The sequence below is a fragment of the Oncorhynchus mykiss genome, chromosome 23, assembly GCF_057628025.1.
Source record: "Oncorhynchus mykiss isolate SJ-2025 chromosome 23, ASM5762802v1, whole genome shotgun sequence".
NCBI classification, from domain to species: Eukaryota; Metazoa; Chordata; class Actinopteri; order Salmoniformes; family Salmonidae; genus Oncorhynchus; species Oncorhynchus mykiss.
The window spans coordinates 25,350,001-25,371,877 of NC_143044.1; the positions used below are offsets into that span (position 1 = coordinate 25,350,001).

At 41.9% G+C, this 21,877-nt stretch overlaps 1 protein-coding gene across 1 annotated transcript in view; it reads left to right on the top strand.

Annotated features, from left to right (window-relative positions):
• Nucleotides 1-21,877, top strand: part of LOC110502638 (uncharacterized) — a 135,152-nt gene that overhangs the window by 93,099 nt on the left and 20,176 nt on the right. The window contains 1 exon segment of the mRNA XM_090217185.1: nucleotides 18,268-18,318. Within this exon segment, the coding sequence (XP_090073311.1) occupies nucleotides 18,268-18,318 (51 nt within the window).

Genomic DNA, 21,877 nt, shown 5'->3' on the forward strand with positions numbered 1-21,877 from the left:
CATGCGTTGGCAACAAAAACCTTGCCTCCAAAACTGGCAGAAGTATTAAAAATTGTAGTGGAATGCGTGAACTATGTGCTAACTAGTGCTCTGAGGCACCGCATCTTCAGTGAGCTGTGTAAAGAAATGGGCTCTGAATTCAAGGTACTTCTGTACCATTCTAACGTTCGGTGGTTATCCCGGGGAACAGGTGCTGAATCGTGTTTTTGCCGTGCGTGTGGAATTAGCCCTGTTTTTGCAAGAGCACCAACATTGTCATGCAGATTGCTTAAAAAATTCTGAGTTCATTCTCATTTTAGCGTACATGGCTGATATCTTCGCAACTCTCAATCATCTCAATCAAAAGATGCAGCGCGGTGGAGTCAACATCATCGAAGTGGAGGAAAACCTGAAGGCTTTTCAAAAAATGCTACCGTTATGGAAACAACGAACAGAGAACGATAACTTCACAAACTTCCCCCTGCTGGACGACTGTGTAAGTAAGATCGAAGATGTATCTGGAATCGGAGACATTTCTGTACCCGCGGAACTGAAGCAAGCAATTGCCACGCACTTAGATGAGCTTGCAAAGTCTCTCGACGGATACTTCCCTACAAGAGAGTCATATCCAGCATGGGTGAGACAGCAGTTCACATTTAGTGTTGAGACAACAGATGTCAATGATGAATACCTCGATGAAATCATTGAAATTCAGCAGAGCCAGGTTCAACAGGAACTCTTCAGAACAACAACGCTTTCAACGTTTTTGTGTCAACAAATGGTAACGTACCCTGTTATTGCTAAGAAAGCTCTGGAGATTTTCATACCGTTTGTTACAACATATCTTTGCGAGCAATCCTTTTCGAGGATGCTGGACATAAACACGAAGAAAAGGAACAGACTTTGTTGCGAAAATGACATGAGAGTGGCACTTGCCAAGGTGAAGCCGCACATTTCTGAACTGGTCTCTGAAAGGCAACAGCAGAAGTCACACTGATTTGCAGTAAATATTCATTATTATGTTTTTGTTTTTGTGTGAAAATCATGTTTTGATGATTTTGTTCTTTGAACACAGTGATGTTGATACACAGTTAATTTTGTGCACCAGTAAAACATATACCTGTTATACCATATATATGTTTTGAATTTGAAAAAAATCATATTTTATTTTTTCAATTAAGAAGGGTTCGGTGAATGCGCATATGAAACTGGTGGGGTTCAGTACCTCCAACAAGGTTGGACCACTGATTTAGGACCTTGAGTGTGGCTAAGGTGCACCCATGACCAGCTCGGAAACCAGGTCGCATAGTGGAGAAGGTACGGTGGGATTCTAAATGGTCGGTGATCTGTTTATTAACTTGGCTTTCGAAGATTTTAGAAAGGCAGGGCAGGATGGATATAGGTCTATAACAGTTTGAATGTAAGGTGTCCCCTTTGAAGAGGGGGATGACCACAGCAGCTTTCCAATCTTTGGGGATGTCAGACGATACGAAAGATAGGTTGAAAAGGCTAGTAATAGGGGTTGCAACAATTTCGGGCAAAGAATTTTAGAAAGAGAGAGTCCAGATTGACTAGCCCAGCTGATTTGTAGGGATCCAGAATTTTGCAGCTCTTTCAGAACATCAGCTGTTTGGATTTGGGTGAAGGAGAAGCGTGGGGGTATGGGCAAGTTGCTACAGGGGGTGCTGAGGTATTGGCCGGTGTAGGGGTAGCCTGGTGGGAAGCATGGCCAGCCGTGGAATATTGCTTATTGAAATTGTCGATTATCGTAGATTTATCGGTGGTGACAGTGTTTCCTTTCCTCAGTGCAGTGGGCAGCTGGGAGGAGGTGCTCTTATTCTCCATGGACTTTACAGTGTCCCAAAACTTATTGGAATTATTGCTACAGGAAGCAAATTTCTGTTTGAAAAAGCTAGCCTTAGCTTTCCTAACTGACTGAGTATATTAGTTCCTGAACCAAGGGCTATATCTGTTCTTAGTTTTTTTTTTATGTAATGGGGAATGCTTATTTAAGAGCAACCAGGCATCCTCTATTGACGCAATGAGGTTAATATCCTTCCAGGATACCTGGGCCAGGTCGGTTAGAAAGGCCTGCTCGCTGAAGTGTTTTAGGGAGCGTTTGACAGTGATGAGTGGTGTTCGTTTGACCGCGGACCCATTACACATGCAGGCAGTGATCGCTGAAATCCTGGTTGAAGACAGCAGAGGTGTATTTAGGGTTAGGGTTAGTTGGTCAGGAAGGGGAAGACGGTCAGGATGATATCTAAGAGGGTGCCCATGGTTACGGATTTAGGGTTGTACCTAGTAGGTTCCTTGATCATTTGTGTGAGATTGAGGGCATCTTCCAGACTTCTTGGTATATCCGTCTTCTATATGTGTATGTGTGCTTATTGGGGATGTGGGGTACATGCACGTGTATTGGGGGGGGGGGGGGGGGGGGGGGGGGGTTGTGCATTTGTGTGAGTGCATGTGAGGGGAGCATCTGCCACCATCACAGTATGAAAGGATGATCCAATTTCCCACCTCTCTCTCTCTTTCTCCGCCACTCTAAACCAGTAAATCCAAATAGCAGATCAGACCCGCTGGTGGGCCAGAGCCAAGTCTCTCCTGGATAACGACTAGGGCTGTGCTGTGAAATGAATGGAAGGGAATTAAAATAAATGTAAATGTTCTGATTTGGATCTCGGCACTTGGAGTTTGAGAGCCAGGGTTACTCTCCTATGCATTGACTTCTGAATGAGACTCTATCTTACTCCTAAATGAGTGTAGAACTGACTGAAAGGGTGACAGACGTTACAAGAGGAGGAATGTAGAGAAAGCGGGACAGAGAAAGTGTGTGTGTGTGCGTGTGCGTGTGTGTTTGGTTCAGCAGACTATGGTCCGGTAGGTGAACTCAATAACACCACATGGTGTTTCTCTACTCCCAGATCCACGTTGTCTCTCATTGACTCTTTCCCTCTCTCGTTATCAATTCAATTCAAAGTAAGGGGTTTTATTGGCATGGGAAACATATGTTAACATTGCCAAAACAAGTGAAATAGATAATAAACATTAAAAAATTAACAGTAAACATTACACTCACAAAAGTTCCAAAAGAATAAAGACATGTCGAGTGTCATATTATGTCTATATACAGTGTTGTAATGATGTGCAAATAGTTAAAGTACAAAAGGGGAAATAAATAAACATAAATATGGGTTGTGTTTACAATTGTGTTTGTTCTTCACTGGTTGCCCTATTCTTCTGGCAACAGGTCACATCTCACCCTGTCTCTTCTTATGCTCTGGTTATGTTTCCTTTAGTACCCACTCTGGAGTGTGACTTGCTGTAAGTAGCGGTCACGTAGACACACACACTGCTGTTCAGGAATATACCCTCGGTAGGCTAATGGATAGACAGGTGCAAATCATACAATTTCCCTGTCTGATTTTGGACCCAAACATCCCTAAAAACACACACACACACACTCGCTCGCACGCACTCACTCACTCACTCACTCACGCACGCTCGATCGATCGATCAGGGAGGTTTTCCAACGTTTGATTTGGTGCATCAGTCAATGATGTGATCTGCTACGCTGTGGATTTGGAGGAGAATCACTCATATGGCTCCCCGATTGATTGATTGATTGATCAATCAATCAATCAATCAATCGGGGAGAAATATGAGTGATTCTCCTCCAAATCCACAGTGTAGCAGATCACATCATTGACTGATGCACCAAATGACAGAGCTTTGTGTAAATCTCTAAGCAGGATGGAGGAGAGGAGAAGAAAGAGCTTCGTAGTCACATGTCAGTACGGGAGCTTAAAACCTGTTGGGGAGAGAGGGAACAGGGAATTTGAATGGGTTTGGCAGTCAATCCCTGTCTTCCAAAATGGACTCATCCCTATTCCTGGTTGTGCAGGACACACTGTATCTCTGTTTGACATCGCCTTCAGACATCCGTTTGAAGACGCTGATCATGCCCACACACAGAGAGGCTTTCTTTCAGTTTGTGTTGTTGAGATGAACAAATAACAAGTGTTTTGTGACATTATACACCTACAGTGCCTTCAGAAAGTACCTATTCCACATTTTGTTGTGTTACAGCCTGAATTCAAAATGGATTAAACAGATTTTCTTTCTCACCCATCTACACACAAAACCTCATAATTACAACATTTATGATTTTTTTTTTTGCAAAAAAACTAAATGAAATACAGAAATATCTAATTTACAAAAGTATTCACACCCCTGAGTCAATACTTTGTAGAAGCACCTTTGGCCAGCGATTATACGTAACTGTGAGTCTTTCTGGGTAAGTCTCTAAGAGCTTTCCACACCTGGATTGTGCAACATTTGCCCATTATTCTTTTCAAAATTCTTCAAGCTCTGACAAATGTGTTGGCGATCATTGCTAGACAACCATTTTCAGGTTTTGCCATAGATTTCAAGTAGGTTTAAGTGAAAACTGTAACTCGGCCACTCAGGAACATTCACTGTCTTCTTGGTAATCAGCTCCAGTGTAGATTTGGCCTTGTGATTTAGGTTATTTTCCTGTTGAAATGTGAATTCATCTCCAAGTGTCTTGTGGAATGCAGACTGAACCAGCTCCATTAAGTTTTTTTATCCTGAAAAACTCACCAGTCTTTAACGATTACAAGCATACCCATAACATGATGCAGCCAGAACTATGCTTGAAAATATGTAGAGAGGTACAGTGCCCAATTTTTCAGTTTTTGATTTGTTAAAAAAGTTTGAAATATCCAATAAATGTCGTTCCACTTCATGATTGTGTCCCACTTGTTGTTGATTCTTCACAAAAAAATACAGTTTTATATCTTTATGTTTGAAGCCTGAAATGTGGCAAAAGGTCGCAAAGTTCAAGGGGGCCGAATACTTTCGCAAGGCACTGTACAGTAACATAACACTTATTCTGTACAGGCTTCTTTCTTTTCACTCTTCAATTTGGTTAGTATTGTGAAGTAACTACAATGTTGTTGATCCATCCTCAGTTTTCTCCTGTCACAGCCATTCAACTCTGTAACTGTTTTTAATTCACCATTTGCCAATCCCTGAGTGGTTTTCTTCTTCTCTGGCAACTGAGTTAGGAAGAGAGCCTGTATCTTTGTAGTTACTGGGTGTATTGATATATCATCCAAAGTGTAATTAATAACTTCACCATGCTCAAAGGGAGCATGATATTTTTTATTTTTACCCATCTACAATAAGCCAAGCCTTTGCAAGCCGTTGGAAAACCTCCCTTATCTATGTGGTTGAGTCTGAGTTTGAAATTCACTGTTTGGCCTTACAGATAATGGTAAGTGTTGGGTACAGAGATGAGGTAGTCATTCATAAATCAAACACAAAAAATTAAACACTATTATTGCATATTATTTTCTGACTTGTTAAGCTCATTTTTACTCCTGAACTCATTTAGGCTTGCCATATCAAAAGAGTGAATATTTATTGACTCAAAAAAAAGAAAACATAATTCCACTTTGACGTTATGGGGTATTGTGTGTAGGCCAGTGACAAAACATCGAAATGTAATCCTTTCTAAATTCAGGCTGTAAACACAACAACATGTGGAAAAAGTCAAGGGGTGTGAATACTTTCTCAAGGCACTCTAGAAAGTACAGTGTTTTGTTAATGTTTGCCCAGTCCTGTTTTGTTAGTGTTTGTCATTAACAATCAAGAGCTGTGCTCTGCTCTACTGTGATCTCTGCTGTTCTGAACGCACCTTTCTGTGTGTGTGTGTGTGTGTGTGTGTGTGTGTTTTTTTACATCACAGAGGAGCTGTGGGCCCAGCCAGTCAACACAGTTAATTATGGTGAACTGGACTGAAGTAATTATCTGTTCTTTCAAGCTCTGCTTCCCAAATGGCACCCTATTCCCATAAGGCTCTGGTCTAAAGTATTGAACAATAGGGCCTCCCGAGTGGCGCAGCGGTCTAAGGCACAGCATCGCAGTGCTAGCTATGTTACTACAGATCCTGGTTCGATACCGGGCTGTGTTGCAGCCGGCTGTGACCGGGAGACCCATGAGGCGACGCACAATTGGCCCAGCGTCGTCCGAGTTAGTGGAGGGTTTGTCCGGCCGGAATGTCCTTGTCCCATCGCGCTCTAGCGACTCCTGTGACGGGCCGGGCGCAGTGCACGCTGACACGGTCGCTAGGTGTACAGTGTTTCCTCCAACACAATGGTGCGGCTGGCTTCCGGGTTATGCGAGCATTGTGTCAAGAAGCAATGCTGCTTGGCGGAGTTGTGTTTTGAAGGACACATGGCTCTCGACCTTCGCCTCTCCCGAGTCCGTACAGGAGTTGCAGCGATGGGACAAGACTGTAACTACCAATTGGATATGACGAAATTGGGGAGAAAAAGGGGTAAAAGTATCGCACTATAAAGGAAAGGGTGCTGTTTGGAATCCACCTCTGGACTCGAACATAAATAATGACTCAAGTGATTCAGAGGAGAGAAAAGCAAACCAACTTGAGGAAATACCTTGACTTCCAATTGACTCCTGCGCCTACCAAAACAAGCACTTTGACACACACTCACTTTTAGCTTCCTCCCTCATTTTCTCACCATCTCTTTTTTTCTTTCTCTCTGTCATTGACTCCCTCACTCTTTTGTTTGTCGTCTATTCTCTCTCTCTCTGTATCTCTCTCTCGGTCTTTGTCTGTTTCTTTCTCTCACATCCACAAACACACACACACACTCTCTCTCTCTGTGTTTCTCCCATCTTTCTCTCTCCATTCCTCCCTTCCAGTTCATTCAATGAACCTCCTTTCCTCTAACTAGTGCCTTAGCAATTCCAGTAGCTTAGCACCATTCAGACAGCCCTTTATCAGTGCTAACTATTAGCAATTGCTTATTCAGGGAGCAGACCAGCAGTGACAAATCAGTACATACTGGTCTCCCATTTCCTGTTCCTATTCTGACACACTGATGCAATTAGGGGAGTTTTTAGTAGGGATGGTTGAGAAGCAGATAGAGAGAGAGAGTAGGGGAAGGGAAGGGTGAGATGCAGATGAGAGGGTGGAGGAGGAGGAAAAGAGGGTAAGATTGGATGAGAGACCGAAAGAGAGGGGGAAGAAGATGACAAGCAGATGAGAGAGAGTGCAATTAGCAATCCTGATATTGTGAAGTATTTTCTGTCTCAGAAACACAAGCACACACACACACACAGAGGCTGTTTCCTGTACCTCGCTTCAGGCCTACTTTAGGAGCTGTTTCTGTGGAAATGTGGTTTAAGTCAGACTTGCCTCCCTCAATGAACCAATGTTTCAGCATACACGTCTATACTTAAACCAACGTCAGTTTGGGAGAGAGGAAAGGGCGGAGTTGGGCGCAGGAAAATCCATCCAGAGCCCTGCCGTAAGCATTTCCTCAAGCTAGCTAGATGGAGCTCACTGAGGATATTTCCAATGAGTGCATTTTAAGTGAGTACAGTAGTTTGCATGCACCATGACGTTGGCGTTAAAATCACTGACTGGCTGTGGCTAACATTATCCTAGCTATCTGCGTCCGCATTGTGTGTCCACCTCTGTCATGTTTCCGAGGGGATTCTTTTTAAGCTCTGCCTACCCAAACACATGATTTGTTGCCCGATTTTCCTGTCTGATGAGCGCCCTCCCTGAATTGGCCAAGAAAATCTGACATGATTCTCAGACCTAGTGCTGTTGCCCTAGGTCTGGGATTTCTGAGACTACAGAGATGTCTCTAGTTCTCTCTCACTCAAAAACACTGTGAGACTGTGGTTTTGCTGAGCAAATGCTAATGATCGCTGCTGTCTCATGTAGTGTGTACTGTCGCTATAATTTTACTAACGGTCACAGATCTAGGATCAGCTTACCTTCTCCAAAATCCTAACCATAGCCATTAGTGAGAAACAAAAAACTGATCTTAGATCAGGCAATGTCTATATCCCATCCCATTGTCTCGTAGCCTTGTGCTTCTCACTTTGGTCCTCAAACAGGGTCATCCCATGCCTTTTCTTACCAGAGCCATATATTTAGGATATGTGTGTATGTTTAGGCTCTAAATATACTAAGCAAAAATATAAATGCAACAGTTTCAAAGATTTTACTGAGTTACAGTTCATAGAAGGAAATCAGTCGATTGAAATAAATTCATTAGACCCTAATCTATGGATTTCACATGACTGTGCTGGGGTGCAGCAATGGGTGGGCCTTGGAGGGCATAGACCCACTCACTTCGCAGCCAGGTCCACCCACTAGGGAGGCAAGCCCAGGCAATCAGAATTTGTTTTTCCCCACAAAGGGCTTTTCTCCTCCCCCCTCAGATGGTCTTGCAGGTAAAGAACCTGGATGTGGAGGTCCTGGGCTGGCTGTGGTAACGACGCCGAACTGCAGCCAGGTCAAGACCCTGGTTAGGACGATGAGTACTCAGAGGAGTTTCCCTAAGATGGTTTCTAACAGTTTGTGCAGAAATTATTTGGTTGTACAAACCCACAGTTTCATCAGCTGTCTGGGTGGCTGGTCTCAGACAATCCCACAGGTGAAGAAGCCGGATATGGAGCTCCTGGGCTGGCATGGTTACACGTGGTCTGTGGTTGTGAGGCAGGTTGGAAGTATTGCCAAATTCTTTAAAATGACATTGGAGGTAGCTTATGGTAGAGAAATTAACATTAAATTATCTGGCAACAGCTTTGCTAGACATTCCTACAGTCAGCATGCCAATTGCACACTCCATCAAAACTTGAGACATCTGTGGCATTGTGTTGTGTGAAAAAACTGCACATTTTAAAAGTGGCCTGTTATTGTCCCCAGCACAAGGTGCACTTGTGTAATGATCGTGCTGTTTAATCATCTTCTTGATATGCCACACCTGTCAGTTGGATGGATTATCTTGGCAAACGAGAAATGCTCACTAACAGGGATGCAAACAATTTGAGAGAAATAAGCATTTTGTGCATATGGAAAATGTCTGGGATCTTTTATTTCAGCTCATGAAACATGGGACCAACACTTTGCATGTTGCGTTTATATTTTTGTTCAGTGTATATGGCTCTGGTTAGAACTGGAACTGGAGTCCTGTGTTGTTGTGGTTGACAGGAACCTCTGGTGATTATTGTTACTGTGCATAGTTCACATTCTAACATTTCATCTGGTCCGCATCCTCTGTTCGCTGACCACTTTGTCTTCACAGCCTATATCTGCATGTGTTCAGCCTTGCATCTTCCTTCGTAGAAGTCACCGTATGCTGACAGAGACAGGAAACCATACCTAGACAGTAGACACCACACTCTTCCTGTGTGATCAGATTATTTCAGTGATATAGTGATATAGGATACACCCTATCCTGCCTCTGTTTGTGTGAGTTTGGGAAGATTTAGGGAATACAGTAAGAGGTCAATGACTGCACTCTATCTACATATAAACCCATACATCTTTAATTAGTGGGAACAGGTGTGTAGTGCTAGGACAAAAACTAAAATGCGCACCCTTCTGGGTCCCCAATGGAAAAACTGTCTGTGTGTTTGCGCGCTTGCGTGTGTGTGCGCGTGCTTGTGTTAGTTGTCTCCATGTTCTTCGGAGTAGTCTGTTACAGATATGGCTCTGTATTTGGTGTGGAGTGTCATCCTGTGTGTCTCTGTCTTTACAGGATTCAGAGATATTTTAGAGCGCTGTAAGGTTGAACTCTTGTCAGCTTGTCTTCTGTTTCTCTGCCATGCTGAGAAATACAGTATGGTGTGCTCCTCTCAGATACATATTCTGCACAATGATATTGTATAAGCTCTTCAGTGATAGATATTCATACACAAGCAAAGCAGGTTGTGTGTTTCTACATGCATTAATAAACACATTTATAGGACAGAATTGAGCAGAGGCACATGAAGGTTAACGAGATGGATTTGGAAGGATGGCTACCCGGGAGGACTAGCGACTGTGTAATCTCATGCCTTGTGTTTGTTTGTGTGTTTGTTCGTGTTTGTTCGTGTGTTTGAGGCCAAGCCTCCATATGTGCTGCCAGTGAACCAGTGGTGAGAATCGTCTGAGATGAGCTTCACTCTGTCTTTCTTCCAAGTCTCTGAAGTGCCTTTTCTCATGTCCTAAGAATATAATTCACTACCAGTAACTCAATATACCCAGTTGTGTATGTGTGCTGCCAAATATACACTGAGTATACCAAATATTAGGAACACCTTCCAAATATTGCGTTGCACCCCCCCCCCCCCCCCCCCCCCTCTTTTCCCTCAGAACAGCCTCAATTTGTTTGGACATGGACTCTACAAGGTTTTGAATGCGTTCCACAGAGATTCTGGCCCATGAAAAATCCAGCAGCGTTGCAGTTCATGACACAAACTGGTGCACCCGGCACCTTCTTCCATACCCAGTTCAAAAGCACTTAAATACTTTGTCTTTCCCATTCACCCTCCGAATGGCACACATACACAATCCATGGATCAAGGTTTAAAAATCCTTCTTTAACCTGTCTTCTGCCCTTCATCTACACTGATTGAAGTGGATTTAACAAGTGACATCACGTCATGGAAAGAGCATGTTTTGTATACTCAGTGTATATGACACACACAGTGTGGTCTGTGCTGGTCTGTAACCTCCAGGTCATTGAGCTGTGGTTATTATATGTAAATGACATGTGTCCACCTCTATGGAGAGATCAATGGACAGGATTAGTCATTCACATCACACAGATTTCCCCATTATCCTCATCAACTTGTGTGCGTGTATATGTGCCTGTGCAATTGTTTGTGAGTGAGCGCGCACACACGTGTGTGTGTGTGTGTGTGTGTGTGTGTGTGTGTGTGTGTGTGTGTGTGTGTGTGTGTGTGCAGACCATTAGTTCTGATGATTTAATTGTTTCCTCCCTTCCGTTCTCCTCATTTTCACCGACTCTGCTTGCTATCTCTACTATCTCTCTTTTCCCCCCTTCCCCTCTCTCTCTTTATTTCCATCTCGCTCTCCCTCCCACTGTCTGTCTCTCTCTCTCTCTTTCCAACTCCTTCTCCCTCCCAGTCTCTGTGTCCCTCTGTCTCTCACCCTCAGTTCTTCTCTAAACATTTTGGCATATGATCTGACAGTAGATGATTAAGAGTGACATCTCTGGCACATTTCCTACAGAGAGAGAGACGCTGCTTGTTTAAATAATTAATTACCCACATTACCCACATACAGAGGCTCCTTCTGATGCTGCTATAAAATCTAAATGTCTGTTGTAATGTTCTGTTAAATTAAACATGTCATTGATATGTCAATTTTTATATGGGTTTTATAAAAATGTATGTTGCAATATTCCTGTCTGAGTAAATGTGATGTTTCTGTTTAACAGAAAACTGAATTGATATATCCTCTGCCATTTTATAGGAGTTTCTATAGTCCCCATGGACCTTCTCAGCCATTCTCTTTTAGCCTATCACCATGTAATCATCCCTCTCTTCAGTCCATGTAATTCTCACCTGTCTTATGTACTCTCGGGGACAGTGAATGATGATGCTTTCACATATCCTGTCCATTGTGTATGCTGAGGGATGTGTGTGTGTGTGCACGTGCGTCCTGGAATGTCACACTAGATGATTGTATTAAGCCAGCAAACAGGGGATGTCCTAAGGAAATTATGCGACATTCCCATTTAGTCTCTTTAAGGGTTTTGCCAATTTGCCAAGAAGTTTTCCCACTGACATTCTGAGAACAATCTAATAACATTAAAACATGACGTTAACCTCTGGACCATAAGTGGACGTTCAGTACAGGTCCCAGTTTTGTCTGGTTCCCTTCAAGTTCCCAGGATGTCACTGGGGGCCATGTCAGGGGCTCTTTTAGGATGTTCTCAAGACTTTAATTTGATTAGTTCTTAGGACGTTGCGTGATGGTCCCAAGGGAATGTTCTCTGGATGACCTTTGTCTAGTTCCTTGTAGAACAGGCCCCCATTAACATAGACAGAGCTGTCGTGGAGCGGGTCGAAAGTTTCAAGTTCCTTGGTGTCCACGTCACCAACAAACTATCATGGTCCAAACACACCAAGACATTCGTGAAGAGGGCACGACAACACCTTTTCCCCCTCAGGAGACTGAAAAGATTTGGCATGGGACCCCAGATCCTCAAAAAGGTCTACAGCTGCATAGAGAGCATCCTGACCGGTTGCATCACCGCCTGGTATGGCAACTGCTCGGCTTCTGACCGCAAGGCGCTACAGAGAGTAGTGCGTATGGCCCAGTACATCACTGGGGCCAAGCTTCCTGCCATCAAAGTCCTATACACTAGGCATTGTCAGAGGAAGGCCCAAAAATGTTTCAAAGACTCCAGTCACCCAAGTCATAGACTGTTCTCTCTCCTACCGCATGGCAAGCAGTACCAGAGCGCCAAGTCTAGGTCCAAGAGGCTTCTAAACAGCTTCTACCCAGAAGCCATAAGACTGCTGAACAATTATTGAAATAGTACCCCCGCACATTGACTCGGTACCAGTACCCTCTGTATATAGCCTCGTTATTGTTATTTTATTGTGTTAATTTTTATAATTTTTTACCTTTGTTAATTTGGTAAATATTTGATTAACTCTTCCTTGAACTGCATTGTTGGTTTGTAAGTAAGCATTTCACGGTATGGTTGTATTCTGTTGTATTCGGCACATGTGACCAATAAAGTATGATTTGATATTTCTCACCATATGTCTGCTGCAGAGAGACAAGAGAGAGCCATGAGAAAACTACTAAAAGTGCTGAAAAGAAATTGGCTCCATATTTTAAAAGAAGTTGGAAAACAAGCAATGAAGGAAAACTGGCGCAGAAATGATATTGCGATATTGATACGATATGTCTTCAAAAATAATATCCCTGATTGGTGAACCACTGATCCAGTCACAGCTCTTTGTCTTTTTACAATGCTAGGGACACCCCCCCACACACACAAACAGTGCTTTTAACATAGTGTTTTCAACTTACATATTTGACATAGTTGATTACATGGTGTATCTTTATTCATACAGTAATTATTATTTAACTTCACCTGGGAGTTGAATTCACAACCTTCCTGATCTTCCTGCTGCTCCACCATGTCTGTATCAATGACTGATTTCACCTGTAGGCCTATTCCTACACTTTGTACTTCAAAGTAAATCTCAGCTCTGTTAAAAATACACGGAAGAAAAACTATTTATATTTATCATAATGATTCAGGAATAACCTTAAAACAGAATAATCTGCTCTACCAACATTAGACAACTATACTGAAAACTCAAATAGCTGAAATAAGTAAATGAAATCAGTGAGAGAATAGTCAGATTGACTAATAACTAAAATAGCAGTGCAGATGGCACTCTTTTGCTAAGTGCCAAAACATTCCGGGGAAAGAGGAGCTCAAAGTTGACCCATTTTGCATACCCCACCATACCACGAGACATCCATGTCTTCATCACTGGAAAATAGAAACGCTTGTGTTTGATATCATTTAAAAGCTTACAAACAGGGTTGTCTAACGATGTGATCATTTCAACAACAAAAAATGGACATATTGACCTTTTCAAAGTAAATTGTCAAACAATGTCAACTCCGATTTCTTTTCATATTTGCATTTGTTGTAGTTTAGACCCTGCTTCACATCATTTGAGGCGTTTGTGTTGTGCTGCCATGGGTTAAGACACAACATGCTCTTGAATACAGGTGGGTGTCATTTCAATCATAGGGACCTATCCCTTCAATTCAGACCACCGCAATTTAGCTGGTACACCATTGAAATTTAAATTGAATTGAAATGTTACCTTCTAATTACAACCACAAAGATGGCCACCGCTCCACTCACCGTCAGATGTCAACTTAAATGGTCATGTCTATTCTATTATCTATATTTCTATGATTTCAATAGGTTTCCTATGGCGGATTGACAGTATAATTTAAAACAGTATATATTCCCATTCAAGTCAGCATTCTCTGATGTGTGGACCTCCAACCATCTTTATGGTACTATTTGAATTTTGAAATGTCAATTATATTTATATTTTAGCACATTTATCAGCCAAAATCTGACATCCACCCTGTATCCAATACCTCTGACTATGTAAAATAGGGTCTTTGCTAAAACATATGCAAATTTGGAGAAAAACAAATATTTTAGTAAAAAGGTAAAAGCATTTTTTTCAAGAAATTATAAAACTGCTTTAAATGATATCATCTCAAACCTTTATCTTTTCCAGTGAAAAAGGGTGTCTCATGGTATGGTGGGGTATGCAAAATAGGTCAACTTTCAAAAAGTGATTCAATTCAAATGGATTTAACCTTTTCCTATTTAGTATATAACAACGAGATACAATATTAAATATCGATTTGATTCGGTAACCTATTGTATGTAAGCAGCTAGCGCAGACAGATTTCCACCAACGCATGAGCTCCTAAGAAAAGCTAAAACATGTTCTGCTCCTTGAGACTTTAATTAAAGGGTCATTTATTGAAGTTGTGTATAGCTGAGTTAGTTAGTAATTCGGTGCTAATTAGCATTTGTACATCACTGGGGCCAAGCTTCCTGCCATCCAGGACCTCTATACCAGGCGGTGTCAGAGGAAGGCCCTGAAAATTGTCAAAGACTCCAGCCACCCAAGTCATAGACTGTTCTCTCTACTACCACATGGCAAGCGGTACCGGAGCCGCCAAGTCTAGGTCCAAGAGGCTTCTAAACAGCTTCTACCCCCAAGACATAAGACTCCTGAACACCTAATGAAATGGCTACCCAGACTATTCACATTGGCCCCCCCTCCCCCCCCCCCCCCCCTCCTCTCTCCACACCACTGTCATCTATGCATAGTCACTTTAATTAACTCTACCTACCTCTACATACTACCTTAACTAACCGGTGCCCCCACACATTGACTCTGTACCGGCACCCCCCTGTAAATATTGTTATTTTTTACTGCTCCTCTTTAATTACTTGTTACTTTTATCTCTTATTCTGTTGGTTAGGGGCTCGTAAGTAAGCATTTCACTGTAAGGTCCTACACCTGTTGTATTTGGCGCATGTGACTAATACAATTTGATTTGATTAGCTTCCGGAGGCTAATGATGCTAGCTTCGCTGTGTTGTGATAGACTAGCTGACGTTGTTTTGAATCTGTGGGTGGGGACGTTGTAGTAGGCTGGTTGTACTGTAGGCTATATGCAGAAATAGATGACAGGCAAGAAATAGAAATACACTTAATAGAACTGACACATGATATGGCTATGGTTATGAGGTAACTGTCTGGTACAGGGAAAGAAGGTTATATAGCTGATATAGTTCTACTTTAGACTACTTTTAAGAAATTAAAACTTCCGGCAAACTCTGGTTTGGAGATGAGGGGAACTTATGAAGATTAGAATTCCTCAACATAACTGTTCTGAAAAGATGGAACATTGTGAAAGTCTTCAGGGTTCAGACAGAGGCAAGAGATAGCAAGAGATAGCCCACACAGAGGCCCTGAAGCTCTGAGCCCCTGAACAGAGACTTAAAGCCTCGGAGCCGTGAACCACCAAGACAAAATGTCTCCTCTCCTCTGTCATATCCTCCTGAGCCTCCCTTTACCTCCCTCTCACAGCCTGGATCATCACAGCCAGGAGTTGTTACCCAGTCCACAGAGAGAAAGAACCGAGAGAGAAAAGGGAGGGAGAAGAGAGACAGAGATGTTTGAAACTCTTGAGTTTCTCTCACAGAATAATGGATGACTCACGAGACTTAGTCCTTTTATAGACCACTGTCACTGATACTGTGTGTGTGTGTGTGTGTGTATGTGTGTGTGTGTGTGTGTGTGTGTATGTGTGTGAGCGCGAAGAACAGAGGAAAAGGCAGAGAAAGACAAAGAAAGGTAGACATAAACAGAGAAAGTCGATTAGTTCCTTGCCAGGACGAAATGCTTCTCTTTTGTCTGGAGTGTTCAGCACTTTGCTCTTCCCTCCTCATCTATCCATCTCTCCTCATTGCCTCTTCCTATTCTGCCCTATTAAATTGGAGGGTCGGCTGAGTATTAGTGGCCTTGTTATTTTCCCTCAGCAGTGGCTCTCATAGCAACCGTGAGTTCCTCATCATTACTACATCTTAGACTAGCGAAGGAACAGAGGACAAAAAATAAGATTATTATCACTCTCTTTCTCTATATATATTTCCTTCTTAATCTCATTGTCTATATTTCTCTTTCGATCATCCCTTCTCTTGTTATCTTACTCACTCTTGTTCTCCTCTTATCTTCCTTTTATTTGTCTGTTTCTCAGTATAAGTATGATACTGTATGTGCTATGTTCATGTACTGTATACTGACTATACAGAACAGTAAGAACAGCTGCTCTTTCCATGACATCAACTGACCAGGTGAATCCAGGTGAAAGCTATGATCCTTTATTGATGTCACTTGTTAAATCCACTTCAATCAGTGTAGAGGTGAGGAGAGAGTTTTAAAAAATATTTTCAAGCCTTGAGACGATTGAGACTCGGATTGTGTATGTGTGCCATTGAGAGGGTGAATGGGCAAGACAGAAAATGTAAGTCCTTTTGAACGGGGTATGGTAGTAGGTGCCAGTTTTGTGTCTCAGTGTGCTGTATATCTCTGTCTAGAATTCAGATGGCTTCAGTCCATCACAAAGTATATAAGTTTGCGACACTGTGTACTCATTCATTATTCATAAAGATAATGAGTGAAAAGAACCAAAGAGAACACACGTCACATGAGCCATTATGACCACACACAGATAGATGAACATACAGGCTTGAGACGTGTGTGTGTGTGTGTGCGTGTTCAATGAGACGACTCTCAAACCCAGTGAGACTGGTGACATATTTTACTGCGAGAGAACATGAATACTGCTTCAGTTCCTTACTGGGACAAAAGACCTACCTCTCTAATCTGAGCGTGGAGAGTGTTCAGCACTTCCCTGCTCTCATCTATCTATCAGTCTCTCCTCCTCTCCTCGTTGTATCCTAATCATCCTGTCCTATTAAATTGGAGGGAAGGCTCTCTATTAGTGGCCTTGTTATTTCCCCTTTGCAGCGGCTCTCATGGCAACCTTGAGTTCCTCATCATTACTCCATTACTCGAGGAAACAGAGGACAAAAAAAATAATTTATGTTCCCCCTATTATCGCTCTCCCTTTCTCTCTTTCTTTCTTTCTCTATCTCATTGTCTCTTTTTTTTTCTCTTCCTATCGTCTCTTCTCGCTCTCTTTCTATTCTTATCTCCTTGTATCTGTCTGTTGCTCTGTTTCTCAATACGATACTGTATGTTTAAGTCTGCTCTTCGTAAAGAACCTGTGTCACATGAGCCAACCATTATGGCCACACACAGATGGATAAACACAGGTTCTCAGATGCATGTGCTGTGTGTGGATTCATCAGGGTCTGTTTACCAGAAGTGTGTGTGTGTGTGCGTGTGCATGCGTGTGGTGTATGCTCATCTGCTATTTGACAGCAGATCATTCACAGCCCTCTGCCTCCCTCAGAGATAAGTAATAGTGTGATGTTGGCACACCATTAGTTCACAGTTCAGTCGTTAATGTGTGTGTGTTGTATACATGTTTGTGGGTGTTTTTTTTGTGGGGCAGTTGGTGTGTGTGTCTGTTGTTGCTTGCTTACGTATCTTTAGGCTGAAGTTCGGCCAATGACAGACATACATGGGAAGAGAGAGAATGGAGACTAAACACACAGACCTCTCACTAGCATCACCATGGCAACTATGGAAGGCGAGACACAAGGGAAGGGATCGAGTAATTAGAATAAAAAAGTGTATGCTGGTGCGTGTCAGTCTGCTTCTTCAGCATGAAACAAGTTAATCAACTATCAACTAGTTTTCATCGTCTTCGGAAAATCTTCTGACTATTCCACTGAACTTGTTGTGAAAGCATCAGTATGGTAATGTATAGACAGAGAGGACGAGAGCAAGAGAGACGTAGTGTGCGTGCGTAAGGGTGTTTTGTGTCCATTACCAAACAGCTGGTAAGTGTGCAGTGCTGTAAAGATGTAATAATCATTACCAGCCATACGTTATCATGTGTAATCACTGCAAAAGTTATAACAGATTCTTCTTGTTGTCTCTTATGTTTCTAACGCAGTTCAAGATAGAAGGTATTTTACATTTACATTTCAGTCATTTAGCAGACACTCTCATCCCAGTCGACTTACTGGAGCAATTAGGGTTAAGTGCCTTGCTCAAGGGCAGATTTTTCACCTAGTCAGCGCGGGAATTCAAACCAGCGACCTTTCGGTTACTGTCCCAGTCAAACGTTGATATGACTTACAGTATCTGCTGCTACAGGGGTTGGTGTTTCAAAATGACTAAATGTGTCTAATATTGTCTTTCTGTTCCTCTCTTTCAGAATGAGAAGCACCTAGGTCATTCTGCCAGCAGGTCCAGCAACATTTCCAAGGTAAGGTCAGAGATGGAACATACAGGATGAATGGTATATGACAGACCTGTACCTACCAAAGGGCAACTGAGAGAGAAAAAGGGGATTAAAGAACTGAGGGCTACCAAAAAGTTATTTTGACGAGAGAGGGATAGAAAGAGAGAGAGGGAAAGATAGAAAAGTGAAAATAACACAGAGGGTGATGGACAGAATGGAGACAGACATCCTGTAGAGAAACAGAGTCAGGCCTAGACTGCCAGGGGGTCCTAACCTGCCAGTCACTTCCACAGTCAGAGGTACAGCTCTCTGATCAGTTCTTACTGAGAGAGACGTCTACAAACACACAGGCTGCGTTCCAAACTCATAAAAGACGCACCCTCCTCCACTTACCCTCGCCTTATGCCCTTGGGAGAATCCTAGCGGCCATCTTTGCCGTCGGGCCAAATGATTAGCCAAGCAAGGGAAGTTGGCAACGAAAGCCCATCAGCCCTCGTTTTTTGATCGAGTTTGCGAGTGTACAATTATGTTCACTCCGGGGCCTGAAACGCCCCATAATTCAATTTGCGATGATTGTACATCTGCTAAGAAAAGTCAGCCAAAACTTAATACCAGCATTAACATGGAGAAGTCAACATACCAGTGTAAGTAAAAACTAATGTAAATAAGTTAGAAACTGTGCTACTAATGCACATGACGGCTCAAACACACAGTGAGAACCTTATACCAACAGTCAAGCGTGGTGGTAGTGTGATGGTTTGGGGCTGCTTAAAAAAAAATAAACGTTTTGCAAAAATAAAAAGCTGAAACGTCCTGAGTCATTAAGTATTCAACCCCTTTTATTGCAAGTCTAAATAAGTCCAGGAGTAAAAATTGGCTTAAGTCACATAATAAGTTCATAATAAACTCACTGTGACGTGTGCAGTAATAGTGTTTAACATGATTTTTTGAATGACTACCTTATCTCTGTACCCCACACATACAATTATCTGTAAGGTCCCTCAGTCGAGCAGTGTATTTCAAACACAGATTCAACCACAAAGACCAGTGATATTTTCCAATGCCTCACAAAGGGCACCTATTGGTAGATGGGTAATAAAAAGAAAATCTGACATTCAATATCCCTTTGAGCATGGTGAAGTTATTTTTTGCACTTTGGATGGTAAATAAATAGACCCAGTCACTACAAAGATACAGTCATCCTTTCTAACTCAGTTGCTGGAGAGGAAGGAAACCGCTCAGGGATTTCACCATGAGTCCAATGTTGCAGAGTTCAATGGCTGTGATAGGAGAAAACTGAGGATGTGTCAACAACATTGTAGTTACTAACTTAATTGATAAGAGTGCAAAGAAGGAAGCCTGTACTGAATACAAATATTCCAAAACATGCATCCTGTTTGCAATAAGGCACTAAAGTAAAACTGCAAAAGATGTGGCAAAGAAATCAACTTTAAGTCCTGAATACAAAGCATTATGTTTGGAGCAAACACAACACATCACTGAGTACCACTCTTCATATTTTCAAGCATGGTGGTGGCTGCATCATGTTATGGTTATTCTTGTCTTCAGCAAAGACTATGGAGTTTTTTATAATAAAAATAAACACAGGCAAAATCCTAGAGGAAAACCTGGTTCAGTCTGCTTTCTAGCATACACTGGGTGACAAATTTACCTTTCAGCAGGACAATAACCTAAATCACAAGGCCAAATATTCACTGGAGTTGCTTACCAAGACGACATTGAATGTTCCTGAGTGGCCTAGTATCAGTTGTGACTTAAATCGGGTTGAAAATCTATGGGAAGACTTGAAAATGGTCATTTAGCAATGATTTACAACAAACTTGAGAGAGCTTAAATAATTTTTAAAAGAATAAAGTGCAAATATTATACTATCCAGGTGTGCAAAGCTCTTAGAGACTCACAGCTGTAATTGCTGCCAAAGGTGATTCTAACATGTACTGACTTTGAGAGTTGAATACTCATGTAATCACGCTATATTAGTGTTTTATTTGTAACTTATTTTTATTTTTTACAAATGTTAGAATTTTTCCTCCACTTTGACATGACGGAGTATTTTGTGTAGATCGTTGACAAAAAAAATGACAATTAAATCCATTTGAATCCCACTTTGTAACACAATAATATGTGGAAAAAGACGAGGGGTATGTTTTGGATTTATAAGGGGGTGCCGCAGCACCCCTACTTCGCGTGGCTATGGTTTTCAGGAGTTTGCTACTGTTTAGGCCTACATCACTGTCTCTCATTCTCTCTCCAATGCTGACAGCTGACCATTGCTTTGGAGCGCACTGCACTTTGCTGTTTGTAGCGACAGTATACTATTTATTTTGCACTGCCATGCAACTGCATAAACATTTTCATTATAATGGACGTTCTATTGACCTTACATGTTTCTATGTGGCTGAATAGTCATCTTGTACATTCAGATTTACTTCAGTACCTTCACCTTGGTTAGACTGTGAGGAAGTGACCGAATACTATTTGATTTGTACTGCTATACAATTGCCACAGTCTTGCCAACATAACTCAGATATAGGCCATCTCGTAGATTTCCTCGCTCTTTTTATTTAACCTTTTTTTTAACTAAGCAAGTCAGTTAAGAACAAATTCTTATTTTACAATTATGGCCTACTCCGGCCAAACACTAACCCTAATTTTGCGCCGGCCTATGGGTCTCTCAGTCACAGCTGGTTGTGATACAGCCCCATATTGGCAGTAGAATACATGTTTTTTTATTAGAATCTGGTCTCAGTAGCACACAGTGCCTGCTTCTAGTTGTTATTGCGGTAAGTGTCATTATCATGGTTACTAGGTTGGATTGAGTCTGCCTCTTCTTGGTCTCTCCAAGCATGAGTTATTTGCTTTGGTTGTTGGCCTCAGTAAGACTCATACCATAATTTTGTTCACTGAGGTGAAATACCTAAAGGGAAATTACATTTAAAGAACAAGGAAATGTTGGCTGTGCAAACAGAGAGGAGCAGAGAGTTGGATAGAGATGTGTTTGAGGTATGAGGAGAATGACAGGAATGGTAAATTATGTGTCCATTCTGACACACATTAACAGGCTCTGTTAGAACTTGCCAGTGCCACGACTGTGGGTTCATTTCTGAGATTTTTAGTTTTCTGTTTGTTTCATCACCTGCTTCATACAGACGTTGTTCTGGTGATCATGAATAGATAAGTAAAAAGTATATTGCATAAATGTTAGTCAAATGTATAGCCGATTATCATGAATGCCTGTTCCATTCAGATCTGAGGTTGTAGTCATACAGATTGGCAGACACAATGATTGGATCAAATCAAATCCAAGTTTATTTGTCACGTGCGCCGAATACAACAGGTGTATCCCTTAGAGTGAAATGCTTACTTACAGGCTCTAACCAATAGTTCAAAAAAGGTATTAGGTGAACAATAGGTAAGTAAAGAAATAAAACAACAGTAAAAAGACAGGCTATATACAGTAGCGAGGCTATAAAAGTAGCGAGGTTACATACAGACACTGGTTTGTCAGGCTGATTGAGGTAGTATGTACATGTAGATATGGTTAAAGGGACTATGCATATTT